The sequence below is a fragment of the Heptranchias perlo genome, chromosome 7 (assembly GCF_035084215.1).
Source record: "Heptranchias perlo isolate sHepPer1 chromosome 7, sHepPer1.hap1, whole genome shotgun sequence".
NCBI classification, from domain to species: domain Eukaryota; kingdom Metazoa; phylum Chordata; class Chondrichthyes; order Hexanchiformes; family Hexanchidae; genus Heptranchias; species Heptranchias perlo.
The window spans coordinates 2,756,876-2,774,784 of NC_090331.1; the positions used below are offsets into that span (position 1 = coordinate 2,756,876).

The following is a 17,909-nucleotide window of genomic DNA, read 5'->3' on the forward strand; positions in this document are numbered from 1 at the left end:
GTACCTCACATTCCGATCCCAGTTATCTGCCTGTACCTCACATTCCAATCCCAGTTATCTGCCTGTACCTCACATTCCAATCCCAGTTATCTGCCTGTACCTCACATTCCAATCCCAGTTATCTGCCTGTACCTCACATTCCAATCCCAGTTATCTGCCTGTACCTCACATTCCAATCCCAGTTATCTGCCTGTACCTCACATTCCAATCCCTGTTATCTGCCTGTGCCTCACATTCCAATCCCTGTTATCTGACTGTATCTCACATTCCAATCCCTGTTATCTGCCTGTACCTCACATTCCAATCTCTGTTATCTGCCTGGACCTCACATTCCAATCGCTGTTATCTGCCTGTACCTCACATTCCGATCCCTGTTATCTGACTGTATCTCACATTCCAATCCCTGTTATCTGCCTGTACCTCACATTCCAATCCCTGTTATCTGCCTGTACCTCACATTCCGATCCCTGTTATCTGACTGTACCTCACATTCCGATCCCTGTTATCTGACTGTATCTCACATTCCGATCCCTGTTATCCGCCTGTACCTCACATTCCGATCCCTGTTATCTGCCTGTACCTCACATTCCGATCCCTGTTATCTGCCTGTACCTCACATTCCAATCCCTGTTATCTGCCTGTACCTCACATTCCAACCCCAGTTATCTGGCTGTACCTCACATTCCGATCCCTGTTATCTGCCTGTACCTCACATTCCAATCCCAGTTATCTGCCTGTACCTCACATTCCAATCCCTGTTATCTGACTGTACCTCACATTCCAATCCCTGTTATCTGCCTGTACCTCACATTCCAATCCCAGTTACCTGCCTGTACCTCACATTCCAATCCCTGTTATCTGCCTGTACCTCACATTCCAATCCCTGTTATCTGCCTGTACCTCACATTCCAATCCCTGTTATCTGCCTGTACCTCACATTCCAACCCTAGTTATCTGGCTGTACCTCACATTCCGATCCCTGTTATCTGCCTGTTTCTCACATTCCAATCCCTGTTATCTGCCTGTACCTCACATTCCAATCCCTGTTATCTGCCTGTACCTCACATTCCAACCCCAGTTATCTGGCTGTAGCTCACATTGCAATCCCTGTTATCTGACTGTACCTCACATTCCGATCCCTGTTATCTGCCTGTACCTCACATTCCGATCCCTGTTATCTGCCTGTACCTCACATTCCAATCCCTGTTATCTGACTGTACCTCACATTCCAATCCCTGTTATCTGCCTGTACCTCACATTCCAACCCCAGTTATCTGGCTGTACCTCACATTCCGATCCCTGTTATCTGCCTGTACCTCACATTCCAATCCCTGTTATCTGACTGTACCTCACATTCCAATCCCTGTTATCTGCCTGTACCTCACATTCCAATCCCAGTTATCTGCCTGTACCTCACATTCCAATCCCTGTTATCTGCCAGTACCTCACATTCCGATCCCTGTTATCTGACTGTACCTCACATTCCAATCCCTGTTATCTGCCTGTACCTCACATTCCAACCCCAGTTATCTGGCTGTACCTCACATTCCGATCCCTGTTATCTGCCTGTACCTCACATTCCGATCCCTGTTATCTGCCTGTACCTCACATTCCAATCCTAGTTATCTGCCTGTACCTCACATTCCAATCCCAGTTATCTGCCTGTACCTCACATTCCGATCCCAGTTATCTGCCTGTACCTCACATTCCAATCCCAGTTATCTGCCTGTACCTCACATTCCAATCCCAGTTATCTGCCTGTACCTCACATTCCAATCCCAGTTATCTGCCTGTACCTCACATTCCAATCCCAGTTATCTGCCTGTACCTCACATTCCAATCCCAGTTATCTGCCTGTACCTCACATTCCAATCCCTGTTAACTGCCTGTGCCTCACATTCCAATCCCTGTTATCTGACTGTATCTCACATTCCAATCCCTGTTATCTGCCTGTACCTCACATTCCAATCTCTGTTATCTGCCTGTACCTCACATTCCAATCGCTGTTATCTGCCTGTACCTCACATTCCGATCCCTGTTATCTGACTGTATCTCACATTCCAATCCCTGTTATCTGACTGTACCTCACATTCCAATCCCTGTTATCTGCCTGTACCTCACATTCCAATCCCTGTTATCTGCCTGTACCTCACATTCCGATCCCTGTTATCTGACTGTACCTCACATTCCGATCCCTGTTATCTGACTGTATCTCACATTCCGATCCCTGTTATCCGCCTGTACCTCACATTCCGATCCCTGTTATCTGCCTGTACCTCACATTCTGATCCCTGTTATCTGCCTGTACCTCACATTCCAATCCCTGTTATCTGCCTGTACCTCACATTCCGATCCCTGTTGTCTGACTGTATCTCACATTCCAATCCCAGTTATCTGCCTGTACCTCACATTCCAATCCCTGTTATCTGACTGTACCTCACATTCCAATCCCTGTTATCTGCCTGTACCTCACATTCGAATCCCTGTTATCTGCCTGTACCTCACATTCCAATCCCTGTTATCTGCCTGTACCTCACATTCCAATCCCTGTTATCTGCCTGTACCTCACATTCCAACCCCAGTTATCTGGCTGTACCTCACATTCCGATCCCTGTTATCTGCCTGTACCTCACATTCCAATCCCAGTTATCTGCCTGTACCTCACATTCCAATCCCTGTTATCTGACTGTACCTCACATTCCAATCCCTGTTATCTGCCTGTACCTCACATTCCAATCCCAGTTATCTGCCTGTACCTCACATTCCAATCCCTGTTATCTGCCTGTACCTCACATTCCAATCCCTGTTATCTGCCTGTACCTCACATTCCAATCCCTGTTATCTGCCTGTACCTCACATTCCAACCCTAGTTATCTGGCTGTACCTCACATTCCGATCCCTGTTATCTGCCTGTTTCTCACATTCCAATCCCTGTTATCTGCCTGTACCTCACATTCCAATCCCTGTTATCTGCCTGTACCTCACATTCCAACCCCAGTTATCTGGCTGTAGCTCACATTGCAATCCCTGTTATCTGACTGTACCTCACATTCCGATCCCTGTTATCTGCCTGTACCTCACATTCCGATCCCTGTTATCTGCCTGTACCTCACATTCCAATCCCTGTTATCTGACTGTACCTCACATTCCAATCCCTGTTATCTGCCTGTACCTCACATTCCAACCCCAGTTATCTGGCTGTACCTCACATTCCGATCCCTGTTATCTGCCTGTACCTCACATTCCAATCCCTGTTATCTGACTGTACCTCACATTCCAATCCCTGTTATCTGCCTGTACCTCACATTCCAATCCCAGTTATCTGCCTGTACCTCACATTCCAATCCCTGTTATCTGCCAGTACCTCACATTCCGATCCCTGTTATCTGACTGTACCTCACATTCCAATCCCTGTTATCTGCCTGTACCTCACATTCCAACCCCAGTTATCTGGCTGTACCTCACATTCCGATCCCTGTTATCTGCCTGTACCTCACATTCCAATCCCAGTTATCTGCCTGTACCTCACATTCCAATCCCAGTCATCTGCCTGTACCTCACATTCCAATCCCTGTTATCTGCCTGTACCTCACATTCCAACCCCAGTTATCTGGCTGTACCTCACATTCCGATCCCTGTTATCTGCCTGTTTCTCACATTCCAATCCCTGTTATCTGCCTGTACCTCACATTCCAATCCCTGTTATCTGGCTGTAGCTCACATTCCAATCCCTGTTATCTGACTGTATCTCACATTCCGATCCCTGTTATCTGCCTGTACCTCACATTCCAATCCCAGTTATCTGCCTGTACCTCACATTCCAATCCCAGTTATCTGCCTGTACCTCACATTCCAATCCCTGTTATCTGCCTGTACCTCACATTCGATCCATGTTATCTGACTGTATCTCACATTCCAATCCCTGTTATCTGACTGTACCTCACATTCCAATCCCTGTTATCTGCCTGTACCTCACATTCGAATCCCTGTTATCTGCCTGTACCTCACATTCCAATCCCTGTTATCTGCCTGTACCTCACATTCCAATCCCTGTTATCTGCCTGTACCTCACATTCCAACCCCAGTTATCTGGCTGTACCTCACATTCCGATCCCTGTTATCTGCCTGTACCTCACATTCCAATCCCAGTTATCTGCCTGTACCTCACATTCCAATCCCTGTTATCTGACTGTACCTCACATTCCAATCCCTGTTATCTGCCTGTACCTCACATTCCAATCCCAGTTATCTGCCTGTACCTCACATTCCAATCCCTGTTATCTGCCTGTACCTCACATTCCAATCCCTGTTATCTGCCTGTACCTCACATTCCAATCCCTGTTATCTGCCTGTACCTCACATTCCAACCCTAGTTATCTGGCTGTACCTCACATTCCGATCCCTGTTATCTGCCTGTTTCTCACATTCCAATCCCTGTTATCTGCCTGTACCTCACATTCCAATCCCTGTTATCTGCCTGTACCTCACATTCCAACCCCAGTTATCTGGCTGTAGCTCACATTGCAATCCCTATTATCTGACTGTACCTCACATTCCGATCCCTGTTATCTGCCTGTACCTCACATTCCGATCCCTGTTATCTGCCTGTACCTCACATTCCAATCCCTGTTATCTGACTGTACCTCACATTCCAATCCCTGTTATCTGCCTGTACCTCACATTCCAACCCCAGTTATCTGGCTGTACCTCACATTCCGATCCCTGTTATCTGCCTGTACCTCACATTCCAATCCCTGTTATCTGCCTGTACCTCACATTCCAATCCCAGTTATCTGCCTGTACCTCACATTCCAATCCCTGTTATCTGCCAGTACCTCACATTCCGATCCCTGTTATCTGACTGTACCTCACATTCCAATCCCTGTTATCTGCCTGTACCTCACATTCCAACCCCAGTTATCTGGCTGTACCTCACATTCCGATCCCTGTTATCTGCCTGTACCTCACATTCCAATCCCAGTTATCTGCCTGTACCTCACATTCCAATCCCAGTCATCTGCCTGTACCTCACATTCCAATCCCTGTTATCTGCCTGTACCTCACATTCCAACCCCAGTTATCTGGCTGTACCTCACATTCCGATCCCTGTTATCTGCCTGTTTCTCACATTCCAATCCCTGTTATCTGCCTGTACCTCACATTCCAATCCCTGTTATCTGGCTGTAGCTCACATTCCAATCCCTGTTATCTGACTGTATCTCACATTCCGATCCCTGTTATCTGCCTGTACCTCACATTCCAATCCCAGTTATCTGCCTGTACCTCACATTCCAATCCCTGTTATCTGACTGTACCTCACATTCCAATCCCTGTTATCTGCCTGTACCTCACATTCCAATCCCAGTTATCTGCCTGTACCTCACATTCCAATCCCTGTTATCTGCCAGTACCTCACATTCCGATCCCTGTTATCTGACTGTATCTCACATTCCAATCCCTGTTATCTGACTGTACCTCACATTCCAATCCCTGTTATCTGCCTGTACCTCACATTCCAACCCCAGTTATCTGACTGTACCTCACATTCCGATCCCTGTTATCTGCCTGTACCTCACATTCCAATCCCAGTTATCTGCCTGTACCTCACATTCCAACCCCTGTTATCTGCCTGTACCTCACATTCCAATCCCTGTTATCTGACTGTACCTCACATTCCGATCCCTGTTATCTGCCTGTACCTCACATTCCAATCCCTGTTTTCTGCCTGTACCTCACATTCCAACTCCAGTTATCTGACTGTACCTCACATTCCGATCCCTGTTATCTGCCTGTACCTCACATTCCAATCCTAGTTATCTGCCTCTACCTCACATTCCAATCCCAGTTATCTGCCTGTACCTCACATTCCGATCCCAGTTATCTGCCTATACCTCACATTCCGATCCCTGTTATCTGACTGTACCTCACATTCCGATCCCTGTTATCTGACTGTATCTCACATTCCGATCCCTGTTATCTGCCTGTACCTCACATTCCAATCCCTGTTATCTGACTGTACCTCACATTCCGATCCCTGTTATCTGACGGTATCTCACATTCCGATCCCTGTTATCTGCCTGTACCTCACATTCCAATCCCTGTTATCTGACTGTATCTCATATTCCAATCCCTGTTATCTGCCTGTACCTCACATTCCAATCCCTGTTATTTGCCTGTTCCTCACATTCCAATCCCTGTTATCTGCCTGTACCTCACATTCCGATCCCTGTTATCTGCCTGTACCTCACATTCCGATCCCTGTCATCTGACTGTACCTCACATTCCGATCCCTGTTATCTGACTGTACCTAACATTCCAATCCCTGTTATCTGCCTGTACCTCACATTCCGATCCCTGTTATCTGCCTGTACCTCACATTCCGATCCCTGTTATCTGCCTGGACCTCACATTCCGATACCTGTTGTCTGACTGTACCTCACATTCCGATCCCTGTCATCTGACTGTACCTCACATTCCGATCCCTCTTATCTGCCTGTACCTCACATTCCAATCCCTGTTATCTGACTGTATCTCACATTCCGATCCCTGTTATCTGACTGTACCTCACATTCCGATCCCTGTTATCTGCCTGTATCTCACATTCCGATCCCTGTTATCTGACTGTATCTCACATTCCGATCCCTGTTATCTGCCTGTAACTCACATTCCGATCCCTGTTATCTGACTGTACCTCACTTTCCGATCCCTGTTATCTGACTGTACCTCACATTCCGATCCCTGTTATCTGACTGTACCTAACATTCCAATCCCTGTTATCTGCCTATATCTCACATTCCGATCCCTGTTATCTGACTGTACCTCACATTCCGATCCCTGTTATCTGACTGTACCTAACATTCCAATCCCTGTTATCTGCCTATATCTCACATTCCGATCCCTGTTATCTGACTGTACCTCACATTCCGATCCCTGTCATCTGACTGTACCTCACATTCCGATCCCTCTTATCTGCCTGTACCTCACATTCCAATCCCTGTTATCTGACTGTATCTCACATTCCGATCCCTGTTATCTGCCTGTACCTCACATTCCAATCCCTGTTATCTGCCTGTATCTCACATTCCGATCCCTGTTATCTGACTGTATCTCACATTCCGATCCCTGTTATCTGCCTGTAACTCACATTCCGATCCCTGTTATCTGACTGTACCTCACTTTCCGATCCCTGTTATCTGACTGTACCTCACATTCCGATCCCTGTTATCTGACTGTACCTAACATTCCAATCCCTGTTATCTGCCTATATCTCACATTCCGATCCCTGTTATCTGACTGTATCTCACATTCCAATCCCTGTTATCTGCCTGTACCTCACATTCCAATCCCTGTTATCTGCCTGTACCTCACATTCCGATCCCTGTTATCTGCCTGTACCTCACATTCCGATCCCTGTTATCTGCCTGTACCTCACATTCCGATCCCTGTTATCTGACTGTACCTCACATTCCGATCCCTGTTATCTGACTGTACCTCACATTCCGATCCCTGTTATCTGCCTGTACCTCACATTCCGATCCGTGTTATCTGACTGTACCTCACATTCCGATCCCTGTTATCTGCCTGTACCTCACATTCCAATCCCTGTTATCTGCCTGTACCTCACATTACCACCCCAGTTATCTGGCTGTACCTCACATTCCGATCCCTGTTATCTGCCTGTACCTCACATTCCAATCCCTGTTATCTGCCTGTACCTCAAATTCCAATCCCTGTTATCTCCCTGTACCTCACATTCCAATCCCTGTTATCTGCCTGTACCTCACATTCCAATCCCTGTTATCTCCCTGTACCTCACATTCCAATCCCAGTTATCTCCCTGTACCTCACATTCCAATCCCTGTTATCTGCCTGTACCTCAAATTCCGATCCCTGTTATCTGCCTGTACCTCAAATTCCAATCCCTGTTATCTCCCTGTACCTCACATTCCAATCCCTGTTATCTGCCTGTACCTCACATTCCAATCCCTGTTATCTGCCTGTACCTCAAATTCCAATCCCTCTTATCTGCCTGTACCTCACATTCCGATCCCTGTTATCTGCCTGTACCTCACATTCCGATCCCTGTTATCTGCCTGTACCTCACATTCCGATCCCTGTTATCTGCCTGTACCTCACATTCCGATTCCTGTTTTCTGCCTGTACCTCACATTGCGATCCCTGTTATCTGACTGTACCTCACATTCCGATCCCTGTTATCTGACTGTACCTCACATTCCGATCCCTGTTATCTGCCTGTACCTCACATTCTGATCCGTGTTATCTGACTGTACCTCACATTCCGATCTGTGTTATCTGACTGTACCTCACATTCCGATCCCTGTTATCTGCCTGTACCTCACATTCCAATCCCAGTTATCTGCCTGTACCTCACATTCCAATCCCTGTTATCTGCCTGTACCTCACATTCCAACCCCTGTTATCTGCCTGTACCTCACATTCCACTCCCTGTTATCTGCCTGTACCTCACATTCCAATCCATGTTTTCTGCCTGTACCTCACATTCCAACCCCTGTTATCTGACTGTATCTCACATTCCGATCCCTGTTATCTGCCTGTACCTCACATTCCAATCCCTGTTATCTGACTGTACCTCACATTCCGATCCCTGTTATCTGACTGTACCTCACATTCCGATCCCTGTTATCTGCCTGTACCTCACATTCCAATCCCAGTTATCTGCCTGTACCTCACATTCCAATCCCAGTTATCTGCCTGTACCTCACATTCCAATCCATGTTTTCTGCCTGTACCTCACTTTCTAACCCCAGTTATCTGACTGTACCTCACATTCCGATCCCTGTTATCTGCCTGTACCTCACATTCCAATCCCAGTTATCTGCTGTACCTCACATTCCAATCCCAGTTATCTGCCTGTACCTCACATTCCAATCCCAGTTATCTGCCTGTACCTCACATTCCAATCCCAGTTATCTGCCTGTACCTCACATTCCAATCCCTGTTATCTGCCTGTACCTCACATTCCGATCCATGTTATCTGACTGTATCTCACATTCCGATCCCTGTTATCTGCCTGTACCTCACATTCCGATCCCTGTTATCTGACTGTATCTCACATTCCAATCCCTGTTATTTGCCTGTACCTCACATTCCAATCCCTGTTATCTGCCTGTACCTCACATTCCAATCCCTGTTATCTGCCTGTACCTCACATTCCGATCCCTGTTATCTGACTGTATCTCACATTCCAATCGCTGTTATCTGTCTGTACCTCACATTGCGATCCCTGTTATCTGACTGTACCTCACATTCCAATCCCTGTTATCTGACTGTACCTCACATTCCGATCCCTGTTATCTGCCTGTACCTCACATTCCGATCCCTGTTATCTGACTGTACCTCACATTCCGATCCCTGTTATCTGACTGCACCTCACATTCCGATCCCTGTTATCTGACTGTACCTCACATTCCAATCCCTGTTATCTGACTGTATCTCACATTCCAATCCCTGTTATCTGACTGTATCTCACATTGCAATCCCTGTTATCTGCCTGTACCTCACATTCCGATCCCTGTTATCTGACTGTACCTCACATTCCAATCCCTGTTATCTGCCTGTACCTCACATTCCGATCCCTGTTATCTGACTGTATCTCACATTCCAATCCCTGTTATCTGTCTGTACCTCACATTGCGATCCCTGTTATCTGACTGTACCTCACATTCCAATCCCAGTTATCTGACTGTACCTCACATTCCGATCCCTGTTATATGCCTGTACCTCACATTCCGATCCCTGTTATCTGACTGTACCTCACATTCCGATCCCTGTTATCTGACTGTACCTCACATTGCGATCCCTGTCATCTGACTGTACCTCACATTCCAATCCCTGTTATCTGCCTGTACCTCACATTCCAATCCCTGTTATCTGCCTGTACCTCACATTCCGATCCCTGTTATCTGACTGTACCTCACATTCCGATCCCTGTTATCTGACTGTACCTCACATTCCAATCCCTGTTATCTGACTGTACCTCACATTCCAATCCCTGTTATCTGCCTGTACCTCACATTCCAATCCCTGTTATCTGCCTGTACCTCACATTCCGATCCCTGTTATCTGACTGTACCTCACATTCCGATCCCTGTTATCTGACTGTACCTCACATTCCGATCCCTGTTATCTGCCTGTACCTCACATTCCAATCCCAGTTATATGCCTGTACCTCACATTCCAACAACTGTTATCTGCCTGTACCTCACATTCCAATCCCTGTTATCTGCCTGTACCTCACATTCCAATCCCTGTTGTCTGCCTGTACCTCACATTCCAACCCCAGTTATCTGACTGTACCTCACATTCCGATCCCTGTTATCTGCCTGTACCTCACATTCCAATCCCTGTTTTCTGCCTGTACCTCACATTCCAACCCCAGTTATCTGACTGTACCTCACATTCCGATCCCTGTTATCTGCCTGTACCTCACATTCCAATCCCAGTTATCTGCCTGTACCTCACATTCCAATCCCAGTTATCTGCCTGTACCTCACATTCCAATCCCAGTTATCTGCCTGTACCTCACATTCCAATCCATGTTTTCTGCCTGTACCTCACTTTCTAACCCCAGTTATCTGACTGTACCTCACATTCCGATCCCTGTTATCTGCCTGTACCTCACATTCCAATCCCAGTTATCTGCTGTACCTCACATTCCAATCCCAGTTATCTGCCTGTACCTCACATTCCAATCCCAGTTATCTGCCTGTACCTCACATTCCAATCCCAGTTATCTGCCTGTACCTCACATTCCAATCCCTGTTATCTGCCTGTACCTCACATTCCGATCCATGTTATCTGACTGTATCTCACATTCCGATCCCTGTTATCTGCCTGTACCTCACATTCCGATCCCTGTTATCTGACTGTATCTCACATTCCAATCCCTGTTATTTGCCTGTACCTCACATTCCAATCCCTGTTATCTGCCTGTACCTCACATTCCAATCCCTGTTATCTGCCTGTACCTCACATTCCGATCCCTGTTATCTGACTGTATCTCACATTCCAATCGCTGTTATCTGTCTGTACCTCACATTGCGATCCCTGTTATCTGACTGTACCTCACATTCCAATCCCTGTTATCTGACTGTACCTCACATTCCGATCCCTGTTATCTGCCTGTACCTCACATTCCGATCCCTGTTATCTGACTGTACCTCACATTCCGATCCCTGTTATCTGACTGCACCTCACATTCCGATCCCTGTTATCTGACTGTACCTCACATTCCAATCCCTGTTATCTGACTGTATCTCACATTCCAATCCCTGTTATCTGACTGTATCTCACATTGCAATCCCTGTTATCTGCCTGTACCTCACATTCCGATCCCTGTTATCTGACTGTACCTCACATTCCAATCCCTGTTATCTGCCTGTACCTCACATTCCGATCCCTGTTATCTGACTGTATCTCACATTCCAATCCCTGTTATCTGTCTGTACCTCACATTGCGATCCCTGTTATCTGACTGTACCTCACATTCCAATCCCAGTTATCTGACTGTACCTCACATTCCGATCCCTGTTATATGCCTGTACCTCACATTCCGATCCCTGTTATCTGACTGTACCTCACATTCCGATCCCTGTTATCTGACTGTACCTCACATTGCGATCCCTGTCATCTGACTGTACCTCACATTCCAATCCCTGTTATCTGCCTGTACCTCACATTCCAATCCCTGTTATCTGCCTGTACCTCACATTCCGATCCCTGTTATCTGACTGTACCTCACATTCCGATCCCTGTTATCTGACTGTACCTCACATTCCAATCCCTGTTATCTGCCTGTACCTCACATTCCAATCCCTGTTATCTGCCTGTACCTCACATTCCGATCCCTGTTATCTGACTGTACCTCACATTCCGATCCCTGTTATCTGACTGTACCTCACATTCCGATCCCTGTTATCTGCCTGTACCTCACATTCCAATCCCAGTTATATGCCTGTACCTCACATTCCAACAACTGTTATCTGCCTGTACCTCACATTCCAATCCCTGTTATCTGCCTGTACCTCACATTCCAATCCCTGTTGTCTGCCTGTACCTCACATTCCAACCCCAGTTATCTGACTGTACCTCACATTCCGATCCCTGTTATCTGCCTGTACCTCACATTCCAATCCCTGTTTTCTGCCTGTACCTCACATTCCAACCCCAGTTATCTGACTGTACCTCACATTCCGATCCCTGTTATCTGCCTGTACCTCACATTCCAATCCCAGTTATCTGCCTGTACCTCACATTCCAATCCCAGTTATCTGCCTGTACCTCACATTCCAATCCCAGTTATCTGCCTGTACCTCACATTCCAATCCCAGTTATCTGCCTGTACCTCACATTCCAATCCCAGTTATCTGCCTGTACCTCACATTCCAATCCCAGTTATCTGCCTGTACCTCACATTCCAATCCCTGTTATCTGCCTGTACCTCACATTCGATCCATGTTATCTGACTGTATCTCACATTCCAATCCCTGTTATCTGACTGTACCTCACATTCCAATCCCTGTTATCTGACTGTACCTCACATTCCAATCCCTGTTATCTGCCTGTACCTCACATTCCAATCCCTGTTATCTGCCTGTACCTCACATTCCGATCCCTGTTATCTGACTGTATCTCACATTCCAATCCCTGTTATCTGTCTGTACCTCACATTGCGATCCCTGTTATCTGACTGTACTTCACATTCCGATCCCTGTTATCTGACTGTACCTCACATTCCGATCCCTGTTATCTGCCTGTACCTCACATTCCGATCCCTGTTATCTGACTGTACCTCACATTCCGATCCCTGTTATCTGACTGTACCTCACATTCCGATCCCTGTTATCTGACTGTACCTCACATTCCGATCCCTGTTATCTGCCTGTATCTCACATTCCAATCCCTGTTATCTGACTGTACCTCACATTCCGATCCCTGTTATCTGACTGTATCTCACATTCCGATCCCTGTTATCTGCCTGTACCTCACATTCCGATCCCAGTTATCTGCCTGTTCCTCACCTTCCAATCCCAGTTATCTGCCTGTACCTCACATTCCAATCCCAGTTATCTGCCTGTACCTCACATTCCAATCCCAGTTATCTGCCTGTAGCTCACATTCCAATCCCAGTTATCTGCCTGTACCTCACATTCCAATCCCAGTTATCTGCCTGTACCTCACATTCCAATCCCTGTTATCTGCCTGTGCCTCACATTTCAATCCCTGTATTCTGACTGTATCTCACATTCCAATCCCAGTTATCTGCCTGTACCTCACATTCCAATCCCAGTTATCTGCCTGTAGCTCACATTCCAATCCCAGTTATCTGCCTGTACCTCACATTCCAATCCCAGTTATCTGCCTGTACCTCACATTTCAATCCCTGTTATCTGCCTGTACCTCACATTCCAATCCCTGTTATCTGCCTGTACCTCACATTCCGATCCCTGTTATCTGACTGTATCTCACATTCCAATCCCTGTTATCTGCCTGTACCTCACATTCCGATCCCTGTTATCTGCCTGTGCCTCACATTCCAATCCCTGTTATCTGCCTGTATCTCACATTCCAATCCCTGTTATCTGCCTGTACCTCACATTCCAATCCCTGTTATCTGCCTGTACCTCACATTCCAATCCCTGTTATCTGCCTGTACCTCACATTCCAATCCCTGTTATCTGCCGGTACCTCACATTCCGATCCCTGTTATCTGACTGTATCTCACATTCCGATCCGTGTTATCTGGCTGTACCTCACATTCCGATCCCTCTTATCTGCCTGTACCTCACATTCCGATCCCTGTTATCTGCCTGTACCTCACATTCCGATCCCTGTTATCTGCCTGTACCTCACATTCCGATCCCTGTTATCTGCCTGTACCTCACATTCCGATCCCTGTTATCTGCCTGTACCTCACTTTCCGATTCCTGTTATCTGACTATACCTCACATTCCGATACCTGTTATCTGACTGTATCTCACATTCCTATCCCTGTTATCTGACTGTATCTCACATTCCAATCCCTGTTATCTGCTTGTACCTCACATTCCGATCCCTGTTATCTGACTGTACCTCACCTTCCGATCCCTGTTATCTGACTGTACCTCACATTCCGATCCCTGTTATCTGCCTGTACCTCACATTCCGATCCCTGTTATCTGACTGTATCTCACATTCCAATCCCTGTTATCTGACTGTACCTCACATTCCTATCCCTGTTATCTGACTGTATCTCACATTCTGATCCCTGTTATCTGCCTGTACCTCACATTCCGATCCCTGTTATCTGCCTGTACCTCACATTCCGATCCCTGTTATCTGCCTGTACCTCACATTCCGATCCCTGTTATCTGCCTGTACCTCACATTCCAATCCCTGTTATCTGCCTGTACCTCACATTTCGATCCCTGTTATCTGCCTGTATCTCACATTCCAATCCCTGTTATCTGGCTGTACCTCACATTCCGATCCCTGTTATCTGCCTGTACCTCACATTCCGATCCCTGTTATCTGCCTGTACCTCACATTCCGATCCCTGTTATCTGCCTGTATCTCACCCTCCGATCCTAGATATCTGACTGTATCTCACACCCTCTGCTCCCAGATATCTGACTATATCTCACACCCTCTGCACCCAGATATCTGACTGTATCTCACCCTCCGATCCCAGATATCTGACTGTGTTTTCCTCCTTCTCCCATTCCAGGTGTTTTTCTCTCGCAACGGAAAGATAATCGGGAAAAAGGAGAGCTGGATCCCGCTGGGCGGATTCTTCCCCACCATCGGGATGCTGAGCTTGGAGGAGAAAGTTAAGGTGGACTTTCGTCCCCTGAGTGGATGAGGGGGACAGTTACAATTGGGTAAAAATATTGGGAGCTCGGAGAGTGTTCATACACAGTGAGACTGAAATCCAAATATCGCCCGTTCTGAATTGCATCCTGAAGGTTTGGCTTTGAGTTCAAGCAAGTTCCTTTGAGAGGCAATGATTTCATTCCCCTTTCACTCCTGATCACAATGGGCTGAATCGCCTCCTTCTGTGCTGTATGATTTGGTGATTCGATGATATGATCTGTTTCAGATTGAGGTTCTATTAATCGTTAATTAATCCCACAAATGACATTGTTTGTGTTGCCAATGTCCTCCCTCCTCTCGCTAGGCTCTGGGCCTCTCTGCAGTTCAGTTACTAAGACACCAATAGGCAGGCACCAATCTTCATGTTTTTTTGAGTTTGGATTCTGACCGTAGACTAGCTGTCTCACCTTGGGTTGGGACCACATCCTGGTCCATCCCCTAATCTCCCAATCTTCCCCTCTCTAACTCTGGGGCACAGAGACCTGATCAAAGTCTCAGCCCCACCTAGTACCTCTGCTCCCCTTACCCCTCCTCTCATCCTCTCTCCCTAACGTTTCATCAGCTGCAGATCTTCCTCCCCCCTCCCCGTTCAATGGGATTCTGTCCTCCAGCCTTCTTCATGGCAACAATCTGTAACTCCCCTCCCCTCTGTTACTGAGACAAGCAGCAAATCTACAAACCAAGGGGTGAGTGGGAGTAAGAGTGAGGCAGACACTGACCCCTCAACCCTGGAACACGGGCTTAGTTCCTGCCCCGACGCAAAGGCAAAGGGCTCCAAGTCGACTCGGTGAAATATGTTTGGGCCGTCTCACTCCATTTCATAGTGTGTATGTGGTGGGAGCTTTACTCTGTATCTCACCCGTGCTGTACCTGCCCTGGGAGTGTTTGATGGGACAGTGTAGAGGGAGCTTTACTCTGTATCTAACCCGTGCTGTACCTGCCCTGGGAGTGTTTGATGGGACAGTGTAGAGGGAGCTTTACTCTGTATCTAACCCGTGCTGTACCTGCCCTGGGAGTGTTTGATGGGGCAGTGTAGAGGAAGCTTTACTTTGTATCTAGCTATCGATCCCTCCTTAAGGGGGCAATTGTGTTACTGAATTCTATCCAATGTCTCTGGGCTCCCGATCCAATTAAAATAGGTATGTTGTGGAGCCTTTATTATTTTGTTTCCATAGTAACTGATGGAGGTCTATCAGAACGACCGATAATTGGTCCTTGCCCATGAATCTGAACCATTTGAACCCAAATAGCTTCAGTTGAACCTGATGAAGCAAATCACGTCCCTGAGCTTTGATGTACATAAAATTCAGCCAATACATTTATTCGGAGAGTTTATAGTCAGAGTTTATTTAACTCACAATGAGAAATAAATGGTCTGAATTCCCTGTGACCCTCACTGCTCAGTAAGCATCTTATTCGAATGTGAGGGATCCATTAGCTGCTGTGAACTGTGATCCCCAGTGAGGGGGGGTCCCCGGGAATTTTGCCCTGTGTTTATGACCGATTTAAATGACAATAAAGAGGCTGAAAGTGTCGGAGGTTAAATTGAATCATTTGCTCGTCCGGTTTTCAGTGAATTGTGAATAAAACCAGCCTGGAATTATGGACCGAGGATTGGCTTCTTCCTCATTCTTCAGTGTTGATCACAATGTAACAAGATATCAGAGCTGGAAAAATACAAGGATTGCAAGGGAAAACCACATGAGAAATACAGGAAACCACACGGGAAATACAGGAAAACCACATGGGAAATACACGGGAAATACAGGAAACCACACGGGAAATACACGGGAAATACAGGAAAACCACACGGGAAATACAGGAAAACCACATGGGAAATACACGGGAAATACAGGAAAACCACACGGGAAATACACGGGAAATACAGGAAAACCACATGGGAAATACAGGAAAAATACACGGGAAATACAGGAAAACCACACGGGAAATACAGGAAACCACACGAGAAATACACGGGAAATACAGGAAAACCACGTGGGAAAACCACGCCGGAAATACAGGAAAACCACACAGGAAATACAGGAAAACCACACGGGAAATACACGGGAAATATAGGAAAAACCACAGGGGAAAGACAGGAAAACCACACGGGAAATATAGGAAAACCACATGGGAAATACAGGAAACCACACTGGAAATACATGGGAAATACAGGAAACCACACGGGAAATACAGGAAACCACATGAGAAATACACGGGAAATACAGGAAAAACCACACGGGAAATACAGGAAAAACCACACAGGAAATACAGGAAAAACCACACGGGAAATACAGGAAAACCACATGGGAAATACAGGAAGAATACACGGGAATTATAGGAAAAATACACAAAAACCACACTAGGAAAATACATGGGAAAATATAGGGAAATTTCACAGGAAGCACAGGAAAAGCGCACCGGAAATACAGGAAACCACACGGGAAATACAGGAAAAATACACTGGGAAACGACACTGGGAAATACTGGGAAACTACACAGGGAAATACAGGGAAATTACACTGGGAAACAAAGGGAAACTACACAGAACAGGGAAATCAGACAGGAAGGTGGGTAGATGTGAGTGACATTAATCAAAGGGAGAAGGTGGGTGGGTGGGATTGAGACCAATGAGAAAGAGAGCTGCTGTTTGGGGCTTCGCTGTTCCTCAGAGTCTGTGCTGAGAACCTTCTCTGTTACGAATGAGCTCAGACAAATCCCCGTAGACACGAGGCAGCTTTCGTGGAAAGTGTCCCAGTTCGGGACTCACCTGTCTGAACATCACCCCCAGCTTTAGGCTTCTTGTTTTTCTGCATCTCGTGGGCGATAATGGATGAATCGTGTGAAACACACTCCTCCCAGGTCAAATTTCACCCGTTTCACCTGTTTCTCTTCCAAACATTTTCTGTCTGATTGACAGAGCTTGTGAAATGTTGAAAGGAGCTTTTTGGAATGAGCTCTGAGCAACTTATGTGACAGCAGGTTCATTACACAAGACAGGCCCCAGGGTCTAAGAC

General features: G+C 46.6%; 1 protein-coding gene across 1 annotated transcript in view; it reads left to right on the forward strand.

Moving 5' to 3' along the window:
• The window catches only part of LOC137323436 (SPRY domain-containing protein 3-like), a 708,978-nt gene extending 692,553 nt beyond the window's left edge, over positions 1 to 16,425 (forward strand). Inside the window, exon 11 of the mRNA XM_067986908.1 lies at positions 14,747 to 16,425. Coding sequence (XP_067843009.1) covers positions 14,747 to 14,881 — 135 coding nt within the window. The 3' untranslated portion in view covers positions 14,882 to 16,425. The remainder of the gene's footprint in view (positions 1 to 14,746) is intronic.
• The last annotated feature ends 1,484 nt before the right edge of the window (positions 16,426 to 17,909 follow it).